Source organism: Dipodomys spectabilis, unplaced genomic scaffold (assembly GCF_019054845.1).
Source record: "Dipodomys spectabilis isolate Male_0828 unplaced genomic scaffold, ASM1905484v1 ptg000127l, whole genome shotgun sequence".
Classification (NCBI taxonomy): domain Eukaryota; kingdom Metazoa; phylum Chordata; class Mammalia; order Rodentia; family Heteromyidae; genus Dipodomys; species Dipodomys spectabilis.
Window position 1 is genome coordinate 3,085,683 of NW_024870804.1, and position 26,422 is coordinate 3,112,104.

At 46.8% G+C, this 26,422-nt stretch overlaps 1 protein-coding gene across 2 annotated transcripts in view; it reads right to left on the reverse strand.

The window, feature by feature from the left end:
- Nucleotides 1-207: 207 nt before the first annotated feature.
- The window catches only part of Usp31 (ubiquitin specific peptidase 31), a 65,221-nt gene continuing 39,006 nt past the window's right edge, over nucleotides 208-26,422 (reverse strand). The window contains exons 7-17 of one of the 2 annotated variants that reach the window (XR_006148906.1): nucleotides 25,552-25,732; nucleotides 22,876-22,987; nucleotides 22,290-22,384; nucleotides 20,902-20,979; nucleotides 20,172-20,301; nucleotides 16,689-16,808; nucleotides 14,315-14,540; nucleotides 9,860-10,018; nucleotides 8,616-8,768; nucleotides 5,037-6,709; nucleotides 208-248 (exon numbers count right to left, since the gene is read on the reverse strand). Coding sequence is in view for 1 of the 2 variants with exons in the window: in XM_042689834.1 (XP_042545768.1) it covers nucleotides 5,136-6,709; nucleotides 8,616-8,768; nucleotides 9,860-10,018; nucleotides 14,315-14,540; nucleotides 16,689-16,808; nucleotides 20,172-20,301; nucleotides 20,902-20,979; nucleotides 22,290-22,384; nucleotides 22,876-22,987; nucleotides 25,552-25,732 (2,828 nt within the window). In the remaining variant the exon portion in view is untranslated. Of the gene's footprint in view, nucleotides 249-5,006; nucleotides 6,710-8,615; nucleotides 8,769-9,859; nucleotides 10,019-14,314; nucleotides 14,541-16,688; nucleotides 16,809-20,171; nucleotides 20,302-20,901; nucleotides 20,980-22,289; nucleotides 22,385-22,875; nucleotides 22,988-25,551; nucleotides 25,733-26,422 lie in introns of those variants that run through there. The other variant, XM_042689834.1, reaches the window with a different exon arrangement.

Genomic DNA, 26,422 nt, shown 5'->3' on the forward strand with positions numbered 1-26,422 from the left:
GAGGATCACAGTTCAAAGCCAGCCCAGGCAGGAAAGTCTGTAAGACTTTTATCTCCAATTAACTAGCAGAAAGCCAGAAGTGGAGCTGTGGCTCAAGTGGTAAAGCACCAGCCCTGAGCAAAAATGCTAAGGGACAGTGCCAAGGCCCTGAGTTCAAGCCCCAGTACACACACACACACACACACACACACACACACACACACACACACACACACACACACACACACACACACACACACACACACACACTCCAAAATCTGAGTTGCTTTATTACTTTTTGGTCGCATGTGGCCTTGATTTATTGGTTGCTTGCATAGGTAGTAAGAGCATGCTTTCTGGGCGAGATGGAAGTCATGCAAAAGTGTCACCACTTGGGGGGATGGTCACACTCACAGTGCACTGCACACACACACTACAATGGTGTTCGCGTGCCCCATGGGCAGCTAATGGCAAGGAGGACAGCTTCACATTCAGGGAAGTCTTGTGTTTATGACAGGTACTAGGTTTGTCAGCAAAATGTGCCCCTTCTCAACTCCCAAGAAATGAACGCTTCAACATCCCCCCAAGGTATGTTTTCTTGAAACGGTGCCAATGATTCTCTCACTAGCTCAAAAACCCGGGCCAGATATACTAATTCACTTCGTGTCCAATAATGGCAACTACTCAGGAAAGAAACACTGGAGCTGTTCAGGAAATTTGTCAGGATGAATGTCCATCCATTTCAAACAACACTTATTTGGCCTAAGTGAGCTTTCCTCATACCTCTTCTTCATCTTTCCCACAGCTGCTACTCCTGTTCCCTTTACATGGTGTCCCTGTGACTTTGATGAGTTCCTGTAGAATAATGACAATTCTTACTCCACCCCACACAAAAGAACCCCACATGCACCTTGTACAAACACAGACCAACAAAATCCAACGCGAAGGATGCTCAAGCCCTAAGCAGCAGAGGCTAGAAGAGGGCGATGTCTGCAGAGAGGAGAAAGGGCTCATTGGCATGCTCAAGAAGAACACTTCACTTCTCTGTGGCAAGGACTGTCACTCACCTAGGACATCATGAGCATTCCCTGGTGCCCAGCTGTGCTCCTAGGGCTCTGGCAGCTTTCAGCTTCCTTGCTATACAAAGCAGACCCTGAATGAGCAGGAGGTGGCAGAGAATCTAAAATGACAAGAAGCTGGGCTGGGTAGTTCACATCTAGAATCCTAGCTCCCTGGGAGACTAAGCTCAGGGCAAGGGAGATAAATGTTTGAGGCCAGTCCAGGTAAAAAGGTGTGACACCTCCATCTCAACAACAACTGGGTACAGTGGGGTTTTCCTCTGATCCCAACTATGCAGATAATATAAAAACAGAAAGATCACCATCTAGGCCAGCCCAAGAAACAGCAAGTTACTCAAAAAAAAAAAAAATTTTTTAAAGCAAAAAGGCTGAAGGCATGGCTCAAAGGGTAGAGTGCTTACTTAGCAAGCATGAGGCCCTGAGTTCAAACCCCGCAAGAATAAATAAAGGTAAGAAAATGTAACAACAGGAGTATAAATTTCTCTGGGCTTCCATGTTACCAAAGGCAAGATGGGGGATGACTTAAGGAATGCTGGAGTGTCAGTGTACTAGTATTTTACAGAAAAAGAAATCAAGAAGAAAAAAGTTCATTTTAAAGCAGACAAACATTATAAATGCAATACTAGTGTTGGTGAGTGTGTGGTGCTCTGATAAGCCCATCTCAGGGCCAACAAGAAACCAGGTCTACTACCCTCGGACATGATTTCAGCGAAAGCACACACGTGCTTTCTGTGCCAAATACTACTAGAAAAAATATTAAAAAAATAAATAAATCCCACCAAGTCTTTAGCCTACCACGAACTGAATAAAACCAAGAAACAATGGTCCTATAAGATGTCATATGCTTCAAAGAGCACTTCAAACTTCTGGGGAAAATATCTCTTCTATGTCTTAAAGCCATATCAAATAATCAGGAATAATATCATTTCCACTGTTTACCAAGCACAGAAATAGCTTAATGCCGAGACAATGCCATAATACTTCCTTGTGCTTTCTATTTAATTAAATGTGAAATGAGGACTACTAAACTCTAAAGGCATACAGCTTATGGATTTTTATTATTAAAATTTTATTTCTTATATTCCCATGAAAAATTCAAAGACACAGAGTGTTAAAAAAAAAAAACTATACATAATGGAAAATCCATACTCATAGGACTCAAGAATAAAACCACCTACCATTCATTTCTACAAATTTATTTTTATAAATGCTTAAGTGATTATGTCGAAAAAAAGGACATGTTATTAAAACCCTCTGTCCAAGCAAACTATGATTCTATGGCCTGTTTCAGCACTTCAGACAGATTCTGAATGGGGTTTACCTACTGCACAAAGACAGGAAGTTTAAAATCAGATCCTATCCGATTCCTGATACTGATGACCTCGGGTTCAGTACACCTTCCTCAGGAAGCAAAAGCGAGATGGGAATGTGAGAGTGGGGTACACACTACCTGGATGTTCCTCAACTGTTACAACGACAGAAACAAGGGCAGCCAGGCATCTGAGTCACAGCAAGGCAGAGGGCAGGGCTGCTTTGCGAAGTCATGAGATCTACACAGTAAAACGAGGATACCTATGGTAGTGGGCAGTGAGCACACATGCAATGAACTGCATGCAGCTCTATGGTACCATGCCCCAGGCTGCATATGTAAGCCTTAAATGTTGCCAGGGCAAGCCGGGCGCTGGTGGCTCATGCCTGTAAGCCTAGCTACTCAGGAGGCTGAGATCTGAGGATCGTGGTTCAAAGCCAGCCAGGGCAGGAAAGTGTCCGTGAGACTCTAATCTCCAAATAACCACCAAAAAAACCGGAAGTGACGCTGTGGCTCAAGTGGGAGAGTGCTCGCCTTGAGCAGAAGAGCTGAGCAGAGCCCAGGCCCAGAGTTCAAGCCCAGAGTTTCAAGGGCGAAACATTCTAGCTACCTCAACTAAGAGGGCCTCCAGCCCTGTGAATTACCAGCTAATGATCGAATTAGCAGCAAATTTAAGTAACCTGGTAGAGATATTTCCCAAGAGGTATTCATGGGGAGGAAAAAAAGGAAAAATAAAAGGCAGTGCAGAATTGCCAGTTATGCATGTGTATGTGCTAAAGTTACTTTATACACAGCAAGACTGAAAAGAGGGATTATGTATGGACCCACATGTGCACCAAAAGCCCACAGAGAACTCCAATAGAGAACTACAACCAAGAAAAAGTTAGCATTAAAAAGCACATGAACGTATGCCAGGTGCCGGTGGCTCATTCCTAGCTATTCAGGAGGTTGAGATCTGAGGATCATGGTTCAAAGCCAGACAGGGGTAGGAAAGTCCATGAGACTTTTGTCTCCAATTAACCACCCCCAAAAAGCAAGAAATACAGGTGTGGCTCACATGGTAGAGTGCCAGCCTTGAGCAAAAAAAGCTTAAGAACAGCACCTAGGCCCTGAGTTCAAGCCCCAGTACCAGCACGTGCACACACACATACATATACATACATACACATACACACACACACACAAAAGCACATAACAGCAAATAACAGCATGCTCTAGTTTATGGCAAAGTGACAAATGCTATTCAAGGGAGACTCAGGACCACAATTCCCTTAATATTTTTAAAAACTAGAAAAAGTGAAAAGTTAAAAACTGAGCTGCAAGGTATTGCCAGGAGAATTATAAAACTGAAAAAAGTAAACACTCTGTTTGTCTGTGAGATTTCTGTGGTTTCCCTTCTATGATCTGTGCCAACATACTCCAAATTCCACTCCAAAATTCATCTTTAGCACAAAGACGATAAGGCTGGGCCTGAAGTACATCCATAACATTGTGCCACACATAGCAGGAGCCACTTCCTTCCTTTGCAGCTGGACAGGACACGAGTTTACACATGAGGACAGCAGGGAGCAACCCTCTCTAACAGAACAAAGCACCCCCACAGGAGGAAATGGTTGCAATCCATGCCACCATCGTTAAAGCTGGGCTTTGCTAGGGAATCTTTCAGAAGGGCTAATTACTCTCTAGTATAGTTCAAAATCCCAGTGGGGGCTGGGAATGTGGCTTAGTGGTAGAGTGCTTGCCTAGCATGCATGAAGTCCCAGGTTCAATTCCTCAGCACCACATAAACAGAAAAAGCCCGAAGTGGCACTGTGGCTCAAGTGGTAGAGCGCTAGCCTTGAGCAAAAGAAGCTCAGGGACAGAGCCAGGCCCTGACTTCAAGCCCCAGGACTGGCAAAACAAAAAACAAAAAACAAAACAAAACAACAACAACAACAAAAAAACAGTGGCCATATTTAGAAAACTGGTACCTGGATCTCTGGCCAAGCAATCTGGTATCCCAAGAGCCACCTCTGCAGCTCTGAAAGCAGCAAAAGACTTCTGTCTCCCTCTAAAACATCTGGGTGTGGCAGCAGAAGTGACAGTCACTCACGCCACCTTCCTCTTGAATGCTATTCACCGATGTCCATCATCCTAGTCTAGCCGAGTCACATACCTGAGAACATTAGTGAGGAAAGCTCGACCTTCACAAAGACAAAAGATGGGCTCAGAGCGCGGAGAGCAACGGCTGCCCTCCACTCATTTCCCTGCTGGTATCACAGGTTCAGAGCTCCTGGTGCCACTGGCAACTCACGAGGACAGGTCCTGCTCAGATTAAAGACAAGTCAGATAACTTCCTCTCCTATACACTCACCATGGCTCAACTAGCTCGCATGTTTCAAAACAAACCCGAGTATCCAACAAGTCATCCACGTTCTCTAGAAAGACGTAGCACAGTTTTTGAAGGGACTGTCAGGGTGCAGTCTACAATGACACCAGTCAGCTTGCTAACAATGCTTTGCCTATGGCTGTTATTTGGTTCAGTGACATAATAAGGTGACATTTCAGCAATCTGATTGAATTCTACACACACACAGAGGCGAGCGCACACACGCGCGCGCACACACACACACGCACACACGCACACTCGCACGCACGCACGCACGCACGCATACACAGAGGCACATGACCCAAAAAATACAAAACAAAAGCAGAGAGGGCTTTAGTGGGAGAGAGGGTTCTAAATAAATAAACATCTTTACAGATAAAACACTTGGGGTGCAGAAACGTCACTGAGGTTTCTGAGAAGGCCGTGCAGAGCTTTGCATGCTGGAAGCTAACTTTTTGGAGGCTTTCTCTGAGGCCTGCCTGCCACTGGGAGACGAGGGGACTCCAGAATCCAGCTGGGAAGACTTGGGTTTGCGGGAGGACAGCAGGGAACGCTTAGCAGAAGCAGCGTCCTTAGAGGTGAGGTCTTTACCGACCACATTCCCGCTTGGCTGCTGGGAGCCTGGAGGCTGGTCTTTCTCAGCCTTGTCATCTGGGGTATTCTTACCCACTGACTTGACAGAGCCCCCAGCAGCCTTTTTGGCGAGCAGTGTGGTCTTGCCCAGATCAGTGGACCGCCGAGTCTCCTTCTGTCTCAAGGCCGACTTGAAGAAGGACAGTCCCTTGTCCTCAGACTTGCTGTCCCTCTTCAGGCCGGAGCGCACGCTGGCACTGGGCGAGCGCAGGCTGGCCATGGAGGAGCTTCGCACGTGCTTGCCATCACTTCTGCCCTCGCCTGCTCTGGCCTGGCTCACCCGAGGGGAGGTGGGTTTGGAGGTGGAGATGACACTGGCTCTGTCGGAGCCCAGGCTGTGGCGGGAGCCCTCTCTGCTTAAGCTCCGATCTGAAGTCCTGCTCTTTCCAGGAGGGACGGTGCCCCTGGGGGCAGGGCCCGAAGTTTTTTTGGCAGCTGTGGAAGCTGCAGAGTGAGCGAGGGCAGAGGAAGGCTTCTGCTTCTGCGCGCAAGGGGAAGACACGGAGTCCTGGGACTTGGAGGATGACTCCTTTCTGGGCTGGGCCGGCGCAGGGGCTGAGTGCCTTCCACTGGCCCTAGCAGCAGAGTCTGCTTTGCTGCGAGAACGGGAGGGCTTCAGAGAAGCCTTCACAGGGACGGGCGAGGAGGGGGACGTACTTGAGAGAGATGAGTCCTGGCTCGCCAGGGCCGGCCGCCCCTTGCGCACACCCCTCTCTGGCTCAGGGGCACCTCTGCCACTCGAGGGCCTCCTAGCTGTGCTCTCAGGCTTCTTTGTGAAGGAGCTTGGGGGGCCTGGGGGCTTCACCTCTTTGACGGGAGAGCTGTCCACGGAATCACTCTGGTCTACATAGGCAATCTGGTTGTTGTTGTCAAATGGATCAGATGGGGGGCAGATGGGGGACAGGCGATCCCCTTGTGCTAAGTTTTTGTTCTGTGCATCTAAAACACTAGAGTTCAATTTGCGGGCATCTGACTCGTCTTTGAACACACCTTCCATGACAGCCAGCGGGGCCCGGCCTGCAACCTTGTGCTCACGGCGACCATGACTGTCACTTGGCTCCTGGTAGCTGCTGGACAGGTTCCGTAAGCTACCGAAGCAAGAGATGGAGACCTTGTCGTCCCCGGCTTCCCCAATCCTTTCCAGGGTAGAGGCAGAGCCGTGAATCGGGGAGTCCCCTGAGAACCGGGAAGGAGAACTGGAGCGCATCTGTAGCTTGGCAGACAGGGACCACGAGGGTCTCATGCAGTTTTCGTTGACAGCCAAGGGGCTGGTGACGGAAGATCTGGATGACAAGCTCTGACGCTGGACGCTTCTCACGAATGGTCTAGTTGAAAAGCCTCCTGAACACAGCACAGAGAATTCTGTTACAACAACAACAGCATTCCAGTAAGGTCTTAAGACAATGAGAGAGAATGCAGGCAAGCCACACAGAATAAAGGAGGATGACCTTCAGAGCCAGCCTGTCTGGGACCAAAGACAGCCACATGGCTTCCACCTCTTGGAGTCCAGTTCCCTCATCAACACAACAGGTCATTCTAACTCAGGAACCAGCAAGCCACTCTGTGCCACCTGGCCCACTTCTCCCGGAGAGGCCCTGGTAACCAAGGAACCACTCAACTCTGCCACCACAGCACACAAACAAGCACCACTGGGTGCTAAAGTGTTCTTGTGGTAAAAGCAGCAGGCCACATGTGGCCTGTGGCTTGTAGGTGGCTGGCTGACAGTATGTCTCATGTGAGAATTCAAGAAAATCTGACAAATATGTGGACAACAGGGAACCTGGAGTTGCAAGATGCTCACTAAACATGAGCTGTTAATCCAGCCACTAACTAGGTCCTCTGGAAGGGTATCTGGGCCCCAGAGAATGAATTTCTGGCCAAGATGACACAAAAAAAAAAAAAATGAAAGGCAGAGCTAACACCCAAACCTATCACAGCAGGTAACTTAGTTATTACTGAAGTGCATCAGTGGAAAGAACCAGAGTGTTGGGTGTAATTAATAAACACTTTCCTGAGTGGTCCAAAGCCTCAAAGGGGAAAAAACCTGACTACAACAATATACTTGTACTTGCAATGACTTTAAATTTCTGAAGAAAATCCTTTAAGTTGAATTCTATCTAACACATTTGCTACTGAGACTGTGGCATTGAAAGAAACAGTCTAAAATCCTAAGATATGCTCTGGCCTGTGTACCACCCAGCATCATTAAATGATGGTAAAGTGTAAGAGGACATTGATTTCCCCAGCTACACTAGCTTAAAAAATGGGTCAGAGGGTAGGAAGGTGGCCCAGTGGTAGAGTGCTTGCCTTGCATGCATGAGGCCCTGGGTTCAATTCCTCAGCACCACATAAGCAGAAAAAGCCGGAAGTGGAGCTGTGGCTCAAGTAGTAGGGTGCTAGCTCTTCAGCTACACTTGAGCTGAAGAGCTGAGGGACAGCGCCCAGGCCCAGAGTTCAGGCCCCAAAACTGACCAAAAAAAAAAAGAGGTAAAAACTGGGTCAGGGCAAACCATCCTGGACTTACTGTTTAAACAACAGTAAACTCAAGCTTTATAGGCAGGATACAAATAACCTCTTCCTATGCAGACCTGAGTTCACTAGTTGGCCTCGTGAGATATCAGGAGCTAGATGCAGCTTAGCAATGCAGTCTTGTGCTCTCATTTTACAAATAAAGTAACAAGCCAGAAGAGGAGGCAGACCGGTCTGTCTTCTTCCCCTGACCTCCCACCCCATGTGGTGGTCATTTCATTTCCTCAGCATCATGCATTACACCAGGAGCAAATCAGAGCGATCGAAACACTGGCCACAGAGTGAGCATCCCTGGACAATGACTCGTTGTGCTCCTTCTGCAAGCTGAGCTCACCTGTCTTCCTCCTAGCTCTTGAGACCAGGGATGCCCAATCCCCACCGCTGCTTCTGGTACTCTCTGTCAGAACTACTATCCTGCTGTTACTCAAGTTATAACCAAGTAAAAGTTACAATCAATTAAATTCCATTTTCTCAATTTCTACTGTGACTGAAGCTAAACTGAGCAACTCCACACCAGGTGGCCCTGGGCAAGGCCCAGCCGGAGTCTGTACAGCCACTCTGAGGACTGAGTACTCTCCAGAATCCAAGCTCCAGCCTGCATGTTAGAATGTGTAAGTGGAGATAATGAGTAGAAAGAGAAAGGGTCCTGTCGTTAAACATTAGTTCTTATGGTCCCAGCCCACAGCTCCATCAAATCTCACACAGACCCCTCACCCACCGTCATCTTCGCTCCTCTCCCCGGTCATCTCCACAGACTCAGAGAGCGAGGCTAGGGAAGTGCGTCTGGAGGAGGCCGCAGAGGTCACGCTGGCTGGCTTGCTCCCCGGAAGTCGGCTCACCCAGTGCTCGCACAGGGAGGAACTTGTGGAACCTGTGGGAAAGGGGGTGGGACTGAGGTGGGCCTGGCCAGTGTCCAGCCAGCGCTGCCCACCCTCATGCAGGCGCTGCCAGCTGCGCTGAGCAACTACCATCCTCGTGTTGAGGTGAGACAAAACTCCAGAGCAAACTACTGAGAAAGGATGAAGAACAAATGGCCTGGCGGCTCCTGCTGCCAGATTTATGGTAAGCAACTGACTAATGAAGCAGCATAGCTACCTCAGGTAGACCTCCAAAATGTGTCCTACCTGCGCCCCACTCAGACCTTGAAAAGCTCTGAGGAAAGGCTATACTGAGTGGACTTCACACTGCCTGCAGTCAGCAGGCAGCTGTGCAGGGTGGGGCGTGGCTCTGTTGCATGACGCTCCCTTTCTCCTCACAAGCTGTGAGAGGGATATGGGGTACCATTCCCCACCCTGGCCTGTTGACACACTACCATGTTCCTCCTCTGCCATGCTTCCTTCAAGTTCACACTCTGTGGTGGGTGGTACGCATCCCTTGTTCAGATCATGTGTGAATGCATAACAAGTCGTGTGCAGACACATGTTCCTCCACTCCTAAGACAACAGGCTAGGTCCCATCCCGTAAACCAAACCGCCTAATACTACCACAGCTATCTCCTTCCCCTGACAGAAGGGGGAAAGAACTCTTTCAAATGGCCCCTGACCCTTTTATAAAGCACTTTCCCACACTGTTACCTCATTTTAGCAACTCCCACGAGGTAGGTGCCATGATCATGGCTATATTAAATACGTGTGTGGTTCTGCTGGGACAATGCTCCAAGACAGCACCAGGAGGAGGCTCAGAGCAACATGACAGGGCTGCTATCCAGCTCGACCTCAGACACGGTGCGTGGGGTGAGCCTGGCTCTGCATGCCACTGCATGAATTCTGCTGCCCTGCAGCAGCTCTCCGAAGCTATCCTCACTTCCTTGACTGAAACCACAGTTCCCAGACTAAATAAGAATGTGAGACCGTATCTGATCCAAGTGGTCATTATGAAGACTTCTAGATATTCTGTCCTCTGGACCATCGATTACCACCTCTAGCTCTAGAAGCAACTATCAGAAACCAGAGGCAATCTTACCTGCCACCGAGCTGTTGGCTGACCATGAGGGGATGGCAGTCCGCCTCTGGTAAAAGAGGATATAGGCCGTCTGCGTGCACACTTCATCTTCTGACAGCTGTTGCACTTCGCTATCGTCAAAGCAGTACCAGAGGCCATCCACAGAGTTCTTACAGTACGCTGCCAAAAAAAAGCCCACCGTCAGCACCCACAAGGCTGCGTCAGCCACTGCATTCTGCCCTCACACCATCCTTCTCACGTAAATCATCAAGAACTTTTTTTTTTTTTGGGGGGGGGGGGGGTCGGGTCAGTCGTGGAGGCTTGAACTCTGGGCCTGGGCACTGTCCCTGAGCTCTTAGCTCAAGGCAAGCACTCTACCACTTAAGCCACAGTGCCACTTCTGGTTTTCTGGTGGTTTATTTGAGATAAGAGTCTTACAGACTTTTCCTGCCCAGGCTGGCTCTGAACCACGATCCTCAGATCTCAGCCTCCTGGGTAGCTAGGATTATAGGCGTGAGCTACTGGTGCCTGGCTACTTCAAGAACTTTTTTTTGGGGGGGGGGGGGGGGAGGGGGGGGGCGCGGTCCGGTCGTGGGGCCTGAACTCTGGGCCTGGGCGCTGTCCCTCAGCTCTTCAGGTCAAGGCTAGCACTCTACCACTTGAGCCACAGCACCACTTCCGGCTTTTTTCTTTTTGCTTATGTGGGGCTGAAGAATCGAACCCAGGGCCTCAGGCATGCAAGGCAAGCGCTCTACCACTGAGCCACCTTCCCAGCCCCACTTCAAGAACTTTTTAAGGCTACACATAGGAATGAAGGGATATTAAGGGAAAAAATCCAAATTCCATATCACATTCAAAAACAAAAAAAGTGCCAAGAAATTTCAAACTATTATAAGAACCTAAGAGTTCTAGTTCATCTTAGAAAACACAATATACTTCCACTGGGTCTCAACCAGAGACAATTTTTCCCTACAAGAGACACTTAGCAGTGAGTAGAAACATACTGATTGTCACTACTGGGGAAGGGCCTGTCCCAGCATCTAGGAGATAATAGAGGCCAGCTATGTCCACAAACACAAGCTAGTATCAGAGAATGATGTGGGAGGGGGACAAGGAGATAGAAAGTGAGAGAAGGGACCCAGATAAGGAGGCGAGACCAGACAGGTTCCCCAACAAGCAGAGATACTAAGAAAAACAACAGTGGGGAGAGTAGTCACTCTCAGCTGAGGACTTGCCAGACCAGGGAAAGGAGGGGGGAAGGAAAGAGAGAGGCCACACCTGCTTGGCCAGGGGGATCAGGCCACGCAGATACATGAAGGAGCCAGTGGGTGAAGTGACTGCTGCTCTGGAGTGCTGATGGGGGAGGAGCTATAAGGGACACACCCAAGAGAAGGGGACAGAATAACCGTGCTCTATTTGTCTGTTTCCCTTCAGTCACCATGCGCAAACAAGCCACAGAATAACTCACTAATATGCACTTCAGCTCAACTTGCTCTTCTTCCCCACCACTGTCTTTTAAAGCTTTTTCTAAGCCAGAGTCACTCAAACTGCGGTTTGGAGACCAGTGCCTTTCTACAACAGAAGCACCAAAATAGAGGTAGGCACTGGAAAATGCTCAGCGCCATCTGATCTGCTGTGGTGTCTTTATTGTATTTATACTGAAGTGTAAACTCTTGGAGAGCTGGGTGTTTGAAAACACAGATGAGTTCTTCATCCTAGAAGGCGTGAATAGCAGCTAAAATCTTCCCAACCCTGTGGTTCACCATGCATAAACCATGTTATACACAAACTAGCGCAAAATGGAGAACATGCCCAGGTAGCCCAAAGGAAAACTTAACTGCATCTTTCATCCAATAGTGCTTGACGCTTTTAAAATGGCCCGTAAACTAAGACTAACCACTTTACATAATACCAGACAAGCAGCACCATGGCTTAAGCATGGGAAAGAGGAAAATAATACCAGTGAAGCAGGCATGCTCCCTTCCAGATCACCTGTGTGGTTCCTGAGCAAAGTAAAGTTACCTGGCCAAGACCACTGAGCTGGGACGACAGGCCTGGGTTCTCACCCAAGCCCGTTTCGCTAAATTATACTAAACTCTGGGGGTGCCAAGCCTTGTCCAAAGTCTGTTCTATATAGAAAGCAGCAGGATTCCAGCACTGCCCTAGCTCCCCTGACTTCTTGCTAGAAAGCACGTAACAAACCAGTCCACACTTTCCTGATGGCTTGTCCACCAAAGCTGAGGCTGGATGAGTACTAATGAGCAACACGGGCAAAAGTGCTACTGCACAAGTTGCTGGTGAAACTAAATAAGCACTAAGTCCATTTCCAGTCTAAGAGTCCATGACTTACTATCCAACAACACAGCAATGGCTTTCAGAAAATATAAACAAAGTATGTCAAGTGCCAAATACTATATCGTAACTTCGACCATAACACCAACTGGGTACACAAGGTAGAAAGTATATTCAAGCACTCAATTTAACTTTCATCTCCTATGAAGTGAGAACATGTGAGGGAGCCTCTCTCTCTCCTATAAGTGCTTCCCCAGGCAAGCTGAGGCAATCCAAACCACTCCATTATGAGACACTCAGAGGCTGAGACAATTCCTTTCTCCAACAATCGCTGATAGCAACATTTAAATATTTAAAAGAACTGGTACTAAAAAGATTTCAAGAATATAAGATTGCATCTAGTCATCCTCCTGACCTCTCGCCCCCAAAACCCAGGAGGAAAAAAAAAAAATAGCAAGTTGAAAAAGGGTACTGGCAAAGCTGAGCAGGCTGGCAGTACTCCTTGACCTTGCTAAGGGGCAGGGAGGCTCGCAGCTCACTGCTAAGGATGTTTACCAAAAGTGGCAAAGCCCAGCCCTCCTTCATGTCTACCTCCACCTTTATGAAGCACTAATGTTAAGGAAACCACTACGCTGAGGAAGAAAAGGAAGTCCCTGAGAAGTACAAACATGAAGTATATCGAATACAAAGGACGAAGAAATCTGAGTCCTCATCACCTGCACAGATAAACCAACTTAACACACCCACCCTTACGTGAAACACATGCCCAAGCAAGAAACCCTACAACCTGCCATGTCTCCCGAGAGTCCATATGCATACCCAACAATTCCATCTCCAATGCCATTTCATCTCAATGGAAGGTAGGATTAAAACACAGAAAAGTGAATATGAACAAAGAAGCTCATTCGTACTTTGAGTTAAAACCAGAAACAATAAAGGTGTTCGGCAATGTACAGCCTGTCTAAGACAAGCAATGTCAGGCCACTTCATCACCCAAACACAGGAATGACTCCAGCATCACCAGGCAGCTAGCACCTCACCAGTTCAATGAGTGGAGCCACTACCTCTGCCAGCCCCTGAGGGAGCAAGGTGCAAGCAGCAGATTACTAATCTCAGTGGGTTCTCCTAGCCCTCAGCACACCCAGCCACATACTCCTCTGGTACCTACCTCCCCTACCTCACTACTACTTTCCTACATTTTATTTGTATCTATGTCTCCCCCTTATTTGATTACATCCTGGAAACTAGAGGCTAGATCTATTTGCCTCTGATGTGGCAGAGTCCACGGCAAGCTAACTATAAGGTGCCTAATAAATGTTCACTTGGAACAGAATACACTAGAATCATCATAATAGTAGAAAATAACAGCCAAGAAGTTAGGGGAAAACACTGGACATTTATCAAACTTTTACAAACATATGACAAGACCTTGTCTGGCCTTCAAAAGGAAATTCTGATGCATGCTATAACACAGACAGCCCTTAACACATTACACTGAACAGAATAAGCCAGCCACAAAAGAATAAACATGGTGGGATTCCAGTGATCAGAGGTACCTAGAAGCGTCAAATCCACAGAGACAGAAAATGGCACAGAGTTACTGCTTGGGAAGATGAGAGAAATTCTGGAGATGAATTGTGGTGGTGACTGACAATGTCACCAAATTATAAACTTCAATGTGACCAAAATGGTAACAATTTTGGTGGCATGTGTCCTATCACAAGGGTTTAGGATATGAGCTGTGGTTATTTTGAGTAACAAGCCCACTCTGGCATTCATCATTCTCTTTTCCCTCACTCCCTATAGTCTATAAGCTTCTTAAGAAACTAGAGTTGCTTTTACAAGTGGAAAACTAAATGAAGTGAAACAAGTGAAAACAAAACCAAATCAGCACTATAAAAGTGGTTCACAATCATCTGGATTAAAGAGATGCCAAAACCCTCAAGCAACCAGAGAGCAAAGCCTCAAGTGAGCAGCCTGCTGGGAAACACAGAGCATCCTCAGGGAGCAGAACACGCTGTCTGTGCACACGTTCTCATATGGGGAGAAGCAGGAAGACTTGCCAGCACAGGCACTGGAGAGAAAGAAGCTTCAAAGCCAGGTGCCCCCCGCCCCCCCCACCACCACAAAGCAGACAGCCTGAAGGGAGCAGCGCATAAACACGCAGCCTCTTGAATTGCAGACCTGTGTAGTGCCCCCCTTGCATGGTGCCATGGTGGTTGCACACAGCATACAGGTCATAGATGGAGTCCTCAGGGTCCCTCCCGAGTCCATAGGGCCGTCTCCACGGGGACCAATGGGATGGCAAGCTCCAGCTGCTCTGGCTTCTCTTAACCACATGAGGTGTCATGTCCAGGCCAGTCAAGGGGAACTTGACCATGTTCTGAAGTTTCATACGCCTGTCTCCTTCCTGTTGCAAGAAGAAAAACAAGTTCTGATGACATTTTAATGTAAGCAGATGGCAGATGAGTTTACGTGTGGAATGTGGACGCTATCAGCTAAAGCAGTTTGAGACACTTATCTGATGTTTCCCAAGACAAATCAAACAGGGAAAGAAACGAAGTTTCAACTGGCCGAAGGAACAAGTTTCAGCACAAAACTTTAGGAACCAGAAAGGATCTACAAATAGGGGATAAATAAGCCCATCTGCATTTTCCATTTCCTTATCATTAAAGGTTTTTGGGATTAAAGATAATTCCAGGTGGCTCATCGTGACACCTCTGTCAACAAGGCAGGAGAACGACAGAGTGACAGCTGCATCAAAGGCAAACCCCAGCACCCAGCACACAAGAGTCAGGCAGCTCCTCCCTGCACAAGTTCATTAGAAGTTCTCACGGACAGGCTGGGCAGCGGTGCTGGCTCATACCTGGAACTCTAGGCACTCAGGAGGCTGAGATCCAGAAGATCCTGGTTTGAAGCCAGCTGGGCAGAAAAGTCCACAAGATCCCACCACCAAAATAACCAGCAAAAAGCCAGGATGTGTGGCTCAAGTGTTAAAGTGCCAGCTGAGCAAACCAAGCCACACAAACACAAGACCCTGAGTTCAAATCCCCAATAACAGTGCAAAAACAAAGGTTCACAATGATTCAGCTGATACAGTCACTGAGCTAGCAACCTGGGCAATCTGTAATTTCCATGAAGCCCAGAGGAGAATCTCTTGAAAGCCAAACATTAGTTGAATAGATATGACTGCATATTCCTGTGTTCACAGGACATTTACAACAATAAATCAGAGATGTGCCACCCAAAAGAGTATTCAGGAGAGGAAGGCACAACTGGCCCTCAACAGGCTCACTCAGGAGCCAAGGGGTACACTGAGGCTTTCAGCCGACTCATGGCTGCAGTGCATAAAATATGTTAGGGGAGGACTCAGTCACAGAGGCTAAGAAATCCAGCAGAAGATGTCAAGTAAGAAGGAGGAAGAGGGGCTGGGAAGGTGGCTCAGTGGTAGAGTGCTTGCCTTGCATGCATGAGGCCCTGGGTTCGATTGCTCAGCACCACATAAGCAGAAAAAGCCAGAAGTGGTGCTGTGGCTCAAGTAGTAGAGTGCTAGCCTTGAGCTGAAGAGCTGAGGGACAGCACCCAGGCCCAGAGTTCAGGCCCCACAACTGGACCCAAAAAAAAAAAAAGGAGGAAGAGAGACAGAAGGAAAAGAGACACACAGGAGTCAACAGAAAGGCTCAGCCAGGCTGCAGAAGGGCCTGCCCCCAGAACAGCAATGGAGAGAAGTCACAGACGCACTGCAGCTTTGAGTTTGGGGCTCTGGAAGGAGATGACGGATCATCAGAAGAAACAGCAAGTATAAGGAACCGGTCTGTGTAAGAGGAAAGAAACCCAAATGGCTGGCATTTGAACCCTCAGCCGGCTGTCCACCTGCAAAGCCCAGCAGAGCAAATGCCCAAGTGTCACTCTGTGGGCCACCTCTGCTGCCTCCTCCCAAGCCATTCCCATCCATCTATCCATCGCCACGACAGAGATATGGCCCAAGCCATCAGCAGTCCTCTCCAGATGCACGAAGGCTCCTCCAACTCTCCCTCTAGCTTCTTCTGCTCTGTATGTAGCCATCAGAAATATCTTTCTAAGATCCCGACATGGCAGTGCTGTGTCACTGCTAAAGTGCCCCCACAGAATCCTACACACCCAGAGTCTGCCTGGACCACCACCCTCCACCACCCCTCTCTCTCCAATGTGCCACCTGAGTGCAGTCCCGCTGGCTTGTTTGTAGTCCAGGCAAGGCCCTTATCTACACTGTCCACTCCACGACTGTGTGTGCACCTGGCTTCCATCTTCCCTAGAAACACTTGTATCTTTCACACACAAACCTTCTTACACAGCCAGGCCACAGGAACTCCATGAATGCCTAACACAAACCCTCAAGCATGAAGTAATAAAACATCTGCAGTATGAACTGCAACATTCAGGATGTAAAGGGTGAGAACACAACATGGCCCCAGGTGGAGACACCTGTGTCTGCACATATCTAGCCGGGTCCAACAGTGATGGGAAGGAAGCCAAGGGAAGCGGGGATGGCGGGAGCCAGGACAGCACATGTTCTTACCTGGCGAAACCTCTTGAGGTGGATGATGAGGACGTCGGGCAGCGTCCACAGGCTCAGCGTGATGCTCCCCTGCTGCAGCTGTTTACAGTGCGGACAGCGCCAGGCATCGTCCGGGGCAAGCTGGAAGCAAGCAATGAAGCTGGGGTTAGGTTCCACTTAACAGACGGGAGACTGTCACAGCAACAATGTCCTCCACTCAGTCCCTCTGGGCTGCACAAGGAGAGCAATGCAACATCACCACAACAGGCCCTGGCCAGCATCAGCACCTGATACCTGCTGACCAGACGTCCCACAAAGAGAACAACTACCAAGGAGAATGTTAGATGTCACACAAGTACCCCCAAGCCTAGCACACCCCCACACCCGACTCAGCATCTTCCAACCAACATGAACCCTTCTTTTAAACACCTGTATGTCCTCTTGCAGCAAACCCAACCGCTGCCCTCTAAAGGTGAAAACATGGGGTTACCCAAACCCTCAAATCCTTCTAGCTTCGTCTCACTCCACATCCACCCAAATTCTCTCCCTGCCAATTCTCAGCCTGTCTGCTCTCCTCCATACCATCCCCACTGCACATCTGTCACCTCATGACGACCTCTCCCTCCTGCTGTCAGATCCATTTGTCATCTCTTCAAGATGGTGGTACACTACTTCAAGGTATGAACCTGTGAGATTCGTACATTCCTCCATGTTCAGAAGCTACATCAGATGTAAGGAGGAAAGGAAAGCCCTGTGATAGAAGACATTCCCATCGGGAAAGAAGAGAAAGGAGCCAAGGACAGAATCTTGGACAAAGTTTATGGTCATTTCACTAAAAGGGACCAAGGAGTGTTTTCCTGATAAGGGGACCCAGTGTGTAGGGGGAGAGGGAAGCACGAAATCAGACTAGAAGGGGATCAAACTATCACTGGCAAGCTCATGTCTCTGTGTGATGTATTAATGTTTCCCAACCACCCTGGTGCTTGTAGTAAAGGCATGTTTCTGTTTGTTTAAACACCAATGTATTTTAAAGACACAGTAGGAGTGTTGCAAGTGTCTCTTTGCTTTGCTTTCTATTCTGACCTGTACAGTTACTGAAAATGCCTAGGCTGAAAAGCAGTCCACACTCCAAGCCTCCCTTGGTCTGGTTGCCCCTACCTGGCAATAAAGGGCCCAGAGATCAGCAGTCTGCTATGGAGGTGTTCCTCATATGAATACAAGATCACTCATTCCCAGTCTTTATCCTGTGCTTTTCATATAAAGTAAAGGCCAACCCCTTATCCACACAAATCTTCCATGAGCCTGAAAGACATCAGATTCTTTACAGGCTTCCTCAGTCACAATACACTTGCCAAGGTCATGACTCCCAGGCACAATCCATTTCCTCTGCTCTATCTGGCTCTGTCCCCGTTTGCCATCCTAACCTGACCACAGAAAGCCATGAAAACAGGGTGTGTTTCTAAAGCTTCCATCAGCCAGCATGACAGTGTCTCATGCCTTTGTGGCCCTGCTGACCAAAACACTGAGCTTGCAGATAGCTAGACCCAGAGCCCAACCGCACAGCTCATTGCTAAAGCCACACGCACCTCTTGGAACTCCTACTGCTGTTTTTGGCCCAATGCTCATGAACTTCCCACAGACTGCTCACATAGTCCAGCACACAGTTACTGCACACTTTCCAGGGTGCCAAGTACTGTTCAAGAACCTACGATATCTACTGAGATAGTGAATGAGCCAGCCACACTGGTCTTATTTCTGTTTTTCAGCTATGCCAGGCTTCATCCTACCCCAAGACCTTCTTCTCCTCTTCATTAACCTTTCATGGTCTGTGAGCCATTCATGGACAGAAGTATTGTCTTATCATTACTCCTGTGTATTCTAGTGTACCAGGGACTACCTGGCACACAGTAGGTACTCTGTGTTGACTCCTGTGTATCCCAATACATCATTCATTACCCAGCACACAATAAGTACATTTGTCTGTCTTGACTCTAAGTCTAACACAGAGTAGGCATGGTGTCTGTCTTGATCCCTGTGTATCCCAGTGCACTGGCTACTCAGGTAGTAGCACATAGTAGGTATTTGTTAAACATCTAAATGTTTAAGCCACCATTGAAATCCATCTTTCTAGCATGAACTAATTACTGTAGGCTGTGAGAGATCTTCCATGGATACCAATGGTGTCCAGTAGATCTGCTCCCTCTTGAGCTCGATGGCATTCTCAAACATCTATCAGGTCAATTTTTTTATAAGAGCTAAAAGGGACAGGATATATGCATGCCACAGTCTGCAATCAGCCAGTTTCAAAGCCAACTATTTTAGCCCAGAACTGAACAGGAATTAAAAAAATAAAATTAAGAAAAAGTATTGTTAAGCCGGGGGCTAGTGGCTCACACCAATAATCCTAGCTACTCAGGAGGCTGATTTCTGAGGATTGCTGTTCAAAGCCAGCCTGGGCAAGAAAGTCTGTGAGAGGGGCTGGGAAGTTGGCTCAGTGGTAGAGCGCTCGCCTTGCATGCATGAGGCCCTGGGTTCAATTCCTCAGCACCACAAAAGCAAAAAGAAAAAACCCGGAAGTAGCACTGTGACTCAAATGGTAGAGCGCTAGCCTTGAGCTGAAGAGCTGAGGGACAGTGCCCAGGCCCAGAGTTCAGGCCCCACGACCGAACCCAAAAGAAAAAAAAAAAGAAAGTCTGTGAGACGTTTATCTCCACTAAACCACCAGAAAACCAGAAGTGGCACTGTGGCTCAAATGGTAGAGCACTTGCCTTGAGCTGAAGAGCTGAGCGACAGCGCCCAGGCCCAGAGTTCAAGCCCTATGTCTAACATAAAGAGAGAAAGAGAAAGAGAAAAAGGGAGGGAGGGAGGGAGGGAGGGAGGGAGGGAGGGAGGGAGGGAGGGAGGGAGGGAGGGAGGAAGGAAGGAAGGAAGGAAGGAAGGAAGGAAGGAAGGAAGGAAGGAAGGAAGGAAGGAAGGAAGGTAGGAAGGAAGGAAGGGTATTGTTAAAGGAACTAGCTGGCAACAGCTTTAGGGAGAAAACTCAGTGAGAATACAGAAACCCTTTACAAGTATTGCAAGATGTGTGCTTTTGTTAGAGTACTAGATCCAAGTTCAAGTTATAGGGGCAGAGTGAGGAAGGTGGGGAAGCAAGGGGGAATGATAGCTGACACCTGTATTCTTAGTACAAAAGTGCTAGGTTCAGAAGCATTGTTTTCATTACTAAAGAAAATAAAATTTCTAACCTTAAGCAAATTAACAAAAACAAATACTACTCATGACTAGCTAATAGAAAAATGCAGAATTTACAAGTTTAGCTTCTAGAGTACTATACTTCATCAGAAGTTTGAAGTACTTCTGGTTGAAGTCCTAAAAGGAACCACATTGGCTATAGCATATGCAAAGATGCCACTCCTGCGCACTGTCTGGGGCAGAATCGCTGGCTCTGGTCATCATCCAGCCTCGCACGGTGTGGGTGGGGTGTTTGCCCGTACTCTCGCCTCTCACCCGCTCCTCTTTGGTGTAGAGCTGGAAACACTGGGATAAAGTGCAGGTCTGAGGCTGCTGGTGGTGCTCCCTCTGCAGACGGACGCTCTCCGCGTCAGGGATATACTCATCTTCTGTGTTTATGAACAAGCTGCAAACAGCGGGAGCAGTTAACAGAGAGCATCTTGCAAAACAGACAAAAAAAAATATAACTGTAGCTATACAAAGTGGCTATGACCTCATAACAAAAAAGGTCAATGTGGAAGACAGCCATCCAGCTTCCATGTACCATAATATTCTGGAAAAGCTCTCCATTTGCAATGCTATTTTATAAACTTGGTAGTTGGTTTTTCTGGCAATGTCTATGAACTGTACTGGATTAAATCATATGTTTCTTGTCCTTTGTATCTTAGAGCATATGTTCGACATAGCTTACTAAAATTGATGGGCCTGTAACAAAACTGAAGTAATACTTAATGAATTCAGCTTCCCTCTCAGCAGAAAATAAGTGTTGTAAGGTTCTAGGACTAGGAAGAATGTGTAGGAAAAGCAATAATAAACCTCTTAATGAATTAACAACAGATTTAGATACTTAGCTAAAAATAAGACAGACTTGTTAAAGAAAAAAAGAGCTATGTTTCAGCAAATTTGACAGCTCAAAGGTGCATAGCCAAAATGATCATAAAACAATGAATCTGAATACTAAGTATTCATATACATATATATATAATATAAATATAGATATACTCACAAATCTTTTGTCTCCTTGTCCCATTCTACTACTAACTTCACATGAGCTGTGCCGCCTGGTCCACAAGACTTTAATGCCCTACAGAAACAGGAGGAAAAGTCACATATTATTTTCTAAAAGCAAGTTTTTACTGAAATGTGAATATGTTCTCTAACTGGAATCAGGTGATTGTGGAAAATCTTCTATTCCTCATCAGAACAAGTTCATAGATGATAACTTCAGATTTAATACCTAGTTAACAAGTAAACTGAAAAAATACATAAATTAAAAGGTACAGTATGCAAATGAAGAGACAAAAGAAAATTCAGTATGGTAGTGTAAGGCATCTAGTCACTGGCATATTCTCTATCACCTTTCCAACTTTTCTCAGTTTCTCCCCAACCTAAAGACAGAGTCAAGATTCTGGTCAATCATCTGCCCTCACATCCCTCCCCTGACACATGCCTAGTTGCTTGTGCCCATGCCAAACACTCCATGCCCTCCTCCTCCTGCATGCTTCACAAGGCTACGCCATCTGATGACTAGTCCTCACCATTTGCTGGAAAACTAAGCACGCACACAGCTCATTTTTATCATCTCATCATTTTTTTATGCCATGCAGTATTTTGGATTATTTCCTCATCTATTAACTTTCATGTCTAAACCCAAATAGGGAGCTTTGAAACAAAACTATGTCAGTCCTGAAATGTAGGCAGGCACCAATGTCTGTTGGGGAAAACCTCTGTAAGAAGACCAATGTGAGTTTTCATACTTCCCCATGCACCTACGTGTACACGAATCACATGCATACACCCTCTATCACCTTATATCAGACTAGTGTGAACATCATGGAAGTGTATAGGAGGCACAGATGCAGCAGAGTGTGGGGAAGAGGGGTTCCTGGCAGAGGTAGGTGCACAGGTACATGGTTAAAGCTGTCACATACGCAAACAACCATGAGTTCTGATGTGAGGCAGGCTTAGGGCAGGGGGGAGAGGAAAGCAAGGTTGGCCAGAGAGAAGCATGGAGTTACAGAGGACACTTTCCTCTGCTGTGGAACTTGTGCTTTGCCTTTGAGGCCACCAGACACCAAGTAAGGGTTTCAAGGAGGATGGAGGCCTGATAGAATGCTACTCCGCAAACTTTCCATCATGGTGACTATGACAGCATAATTTATCTGTAGATCTATTACATACATGATTTTCCTAATGTGAGTAAACTGTGGCTTTTCTGATTTCAAGAAAAATCATTAAACACTTCCCACTCAATATGAACCAAAACTGAAGTATTTAATGTGCAAATGAACTTACAGAAACAAATACCATTACATAGGAAAAACAGCAGATATCACTCTTGATTAAATACATGTGCAAAGTCCATAAGTAGTTCTGGTTTGCCTCACTGCTTACCTTTCAACTGTTGGGTGGCACAGGGGCTGCTCTTCCTGGGGCAGCAAGTACGTTATGCCCACAACACTGACCACACGCAAACTGAATGGACACACCTGCAACAAGCATCCAATGAGAATTAGGCTGGGTTCCTCACCAAGGGCATTTCCAAACAGACCAAAAGTGGCAAATGGCTCATGCTCAAAATGTTCCTCTTCAATGTTCTGCTATATGGCTGAGTCACTCTGTAATAACCACATATGATCGCTCAAATTCAATTACATATCAAATGTTATGTAGATCTAAAAATATATTGCTTTACTGAATATTCACATGATATAGTCTTCTGTGGACACCTAAACCCAGTAATAATATGTATAAAACACCAACATAGAGATTCGAAAACTTCTCCAAGTTGATTCTGTACCAAACACTATTAAATAAACACTATAAAAGATTATATAGCCCTTAAGGAAACCTTATGGTGGTCAGCTCCTTCCATAAAAGGAGGGATATTTGAGAATTTGAACCAAATAGATTTCTCACAGTGAGTATTTCTTCACTGGGGTGCTTGCATGCTCTATTGGAATATCAGCACACTACAAACCTGAATGCAAACTGAGGGCCTCAAGAAATACTTCATCTTCTCCAGGATTTCCTTCTGCAAAAGGTCCCATGCCACTGTCTTCTCCAAGTGCAGGACGAAAGGCAGTCCAAACCTACCACACACCAACACACAGTCATTACCTTCCAAGAATTCAAGCCCTTCAAGGCTGTCATGTCACATTCAATGGAATCACACTATGACTGGTTTTAGGGCAGTCTCTAAACAGGAAGACCACAACAGCTAGACTTCTAAACAAAACCATGTAGCTCCTACCCCCAGGGCCTGGAGAGGAGCAGGTGCTAGACAGCAAGCGCAGGGTCAGCAGAGCCAGCAAGAGGGTGGCATGTGCAGGGGGCTGACACAGAAGATACCAGGTAAGGCTGGACGTGGTTGGAGGCCCCACAGGCTGGTAGACATACAAGGGAGGCACTAGCAAACAAGTGACTGAGAGCTGCTCTAGAACTAAAGCTCTCTCTGGGGTTCCCATGTCCCAGAGCCTCAGAGGCAGTTGTGAGGTGTTCAGCTTCTGTTGCACATTATCATTTACACAGGAGCACTGAAAACTGATGCCCAAATCCAGCCTCAAAGGTTCTGATGAAATCAGTGTGGAATGTAGCCCAGCACCGAGACCTCTCAGGAGCTAGCCAGTGATCTAACCTACAGATGAAGGCAAGGACCACTGGCCTGGCCTCCACTTCCATCCATGCTTGCATTACTGAAACCAGCATGCTGATCCTCAATGTCTTCCTCCCCCACCCAGGTTCCAGGCAGGCTGATGCCACCTGCCTTCCTCCTGGCTCTGTATTGCAGTGATGGTCCCTTCTCCATTGGAGAAGGGATCATCAGTCATCCTGTGAACTACAGTACCAATGACCCCAGGTGGATAATCTGCCTTACCACTCACATGCTACATGAGAATAAAACTGCCATCTGTTTACCCTGGTAGCCCAGTCAGCCCTTGTGTAGAAAACAGCAGATGCTCAATGAATGCATGCATGATCTAGCAGACGAGCTGACTCAGGCCCAGGCTGAAACAGAGGCATGAGAACACCAAGAAACCTGCTCCTAAAAGCACCTAGCTCTTCACTCAGAAGAACTTTACCTCCTGAAAACCTGGGTGATATGAAGTGAATTCCATGTACCCGACCATACATTCATAAGACATTAACTCTAAAGAGACTTGTGCCATAACAGCAATTCCACAGGTCTCCTTCACTTCATGTGGGACAGCAAGCTGCCTGCCATGTGCCTTAACCATGCCAAGCTCCTTCGGCCTCAGTGTCTAAGCTGTGTTTCCCAGATGTTCATGTGGCTCACTCCTTTTCACAGGACTGCCTGCGTTGGCTGTAGCCTCCAGCCTCCCTCTGGGAGGAAGCCTTTCCAACCTCCTCCATTGCAACCTCCTCCAGTACAGACCCACAGCCTCTCCTCATTCACACCCTACCTGTCTGGTCTGTGTTGATACTGTCAACACAGTAAGTGAGGTATGCTCACTTGTCCAAGGTCAGCCTGTCCTGACTAGGAGGCTGGCCATCTAGAGCAAGGCCCTAGCTATCTTCCTCGCTGCTCTATCACCTGTGCTCAGAACAGTGCCTGGTAACAATTTTGTTCATAAATACCATAAATAATCACATCAACAATTTTACAATTACATTACTGACCACCCAAGGGACTTATCTCGAAAATTTAGAAAGCTCACTTTTATACAGACTATCCTTCCTGACAAATATTAGAAAATGATATCCTTTCTCCCTGAAATAACACAGGTGACACTACTGTGATAAAAATTACTTTGCAAAATAGTCTGAGCTCCATGCTGGTGGCTCACACCTAGCTGCTTAAGAGGCCCAGATCTGAGGATTGTGGTTCGAAGCTAGCCCAAACAGGAAAGGTCCTGAGACTCTTTATCTCTAATTAATCACAGAAAAGGCCAGAGCGGCACTCCAGCTCAAGTGGTATACCACTAACCTTGAACAAAAGGAGCTCAGGGATGGCGCCCAGGCTAAGTTCAAGCCCCAGAACAGGCAAAAAAAAAAAAACAAAACGGTAAGTCTGAAATGCCAATAAATTCTCAGGGAAGGCAACTGGGAGACTGGAGAGATTTCTGAATAGTGGTGTCAAGGGCCAAGACAGGAAACCTAGAGGGCCCGTTTCACAGGAGAAGAAAGAGAGTCCAGCCTGGGGCATGACACTGAGAAGTGTACCATCCAAGTAGATATGTTAAGAACTGGAGAGGGGTGAGAAGATAGTGGGGTTTGAACTTGGGGCCTTATGGCTGCTAGCCTGGCACTCTACCACTCTAGCTACAGCTACAGCCCAAGAATTGTTTTTTGAGCTGTTAAGAAAGTAACTCATTCAAGTTTAAATAGTTAAGGCCTCAAGAGTGCTTTAACTAAATCAGACATGAGATTAGCCTTCAAAAGTACAAAAGCTTTAATAGCCACTTCTGACTCAGATTCTCAGTCCACTTATGTGGAGGACTCATTCATAGGTTCCTCTAAGTCTCAGAATCAAAAATTAACTATTACTAGGCAGTAGGTGAAGGCAAGAGGATCAGAAGTTCAAGGTCAGCCTCAGCTATATGAGACCCTGCCTTCAATACATAAATTCAGCTAGGAAAAGTACGTATTTTCACCCCTGTGTCTTGGAGCAACTGGGAAACAGGCTAGTTCTCACCTCTTCCCTTGCTGTCCCGTGCACACTCGGTTGCACACCAGCAGGACAATCTTGTCACCTCCTGTTCGGGAGCTGGGCAAGTCCATCCTCCCCTGCTTGGCTGCTGCTTGTAGTGGGGAAGATAATCTATGATGATCCAGGCCAAATTTCAAGTGGTTTAGATTATTGTTTAAGTGAATGCCTGGAAAAGATTAAAAACAACTCACATTATCTCCTTGAAATTCCTTTCATTCATTCATTACAAAGAAACTGACCTAATGGAAAAAATAAGAAATTGTCATTATATAAACTACAATCAAAAATAGGCACAAATACTCCAGCATGAGACTGATTACTCATCAAGCTAGTAAGACAGGTTACAGCATCCATTATTTCCTTCAAATTAGTCTCACCTATCTCACACCTGAAAACCAAAAATCTCTACTTCAATAAACATTAGGCAAGTTTTAGAAGGGTAAGTTATGGAGTTGATCTGCAATAGAGTTTAAAGTAAGACCCAGTAGTAGCCCATGAAATGGATTTTAAAAAGAAACAATAAAAACAAGAATATCTGGAATGATCTACAGTGTTCCAAGAGCAGGTTTTTGTCCCTGAAACAAAAGATAAAACTCCCCTTCCTAGACAAAGCCATTATGAGAACATGACTAGCCAAATGGACCAACCCACATTGAAGTGAACAAGACCCAAGTTTCATAGGCAGAGACTGGACTTCAGAGTCTCCTATAGTCAATCACATTACTCAATCAGCACACAGCACAGGGCAGGCAACTAGTCAATGCCTGACTGAATATCCATTTACGTTTTTTATCTTCTGGAAGGAGGCAGCTAATGAAATAATACTCCAGCTGAAGGACAAAAGAAGCCCCTTTCT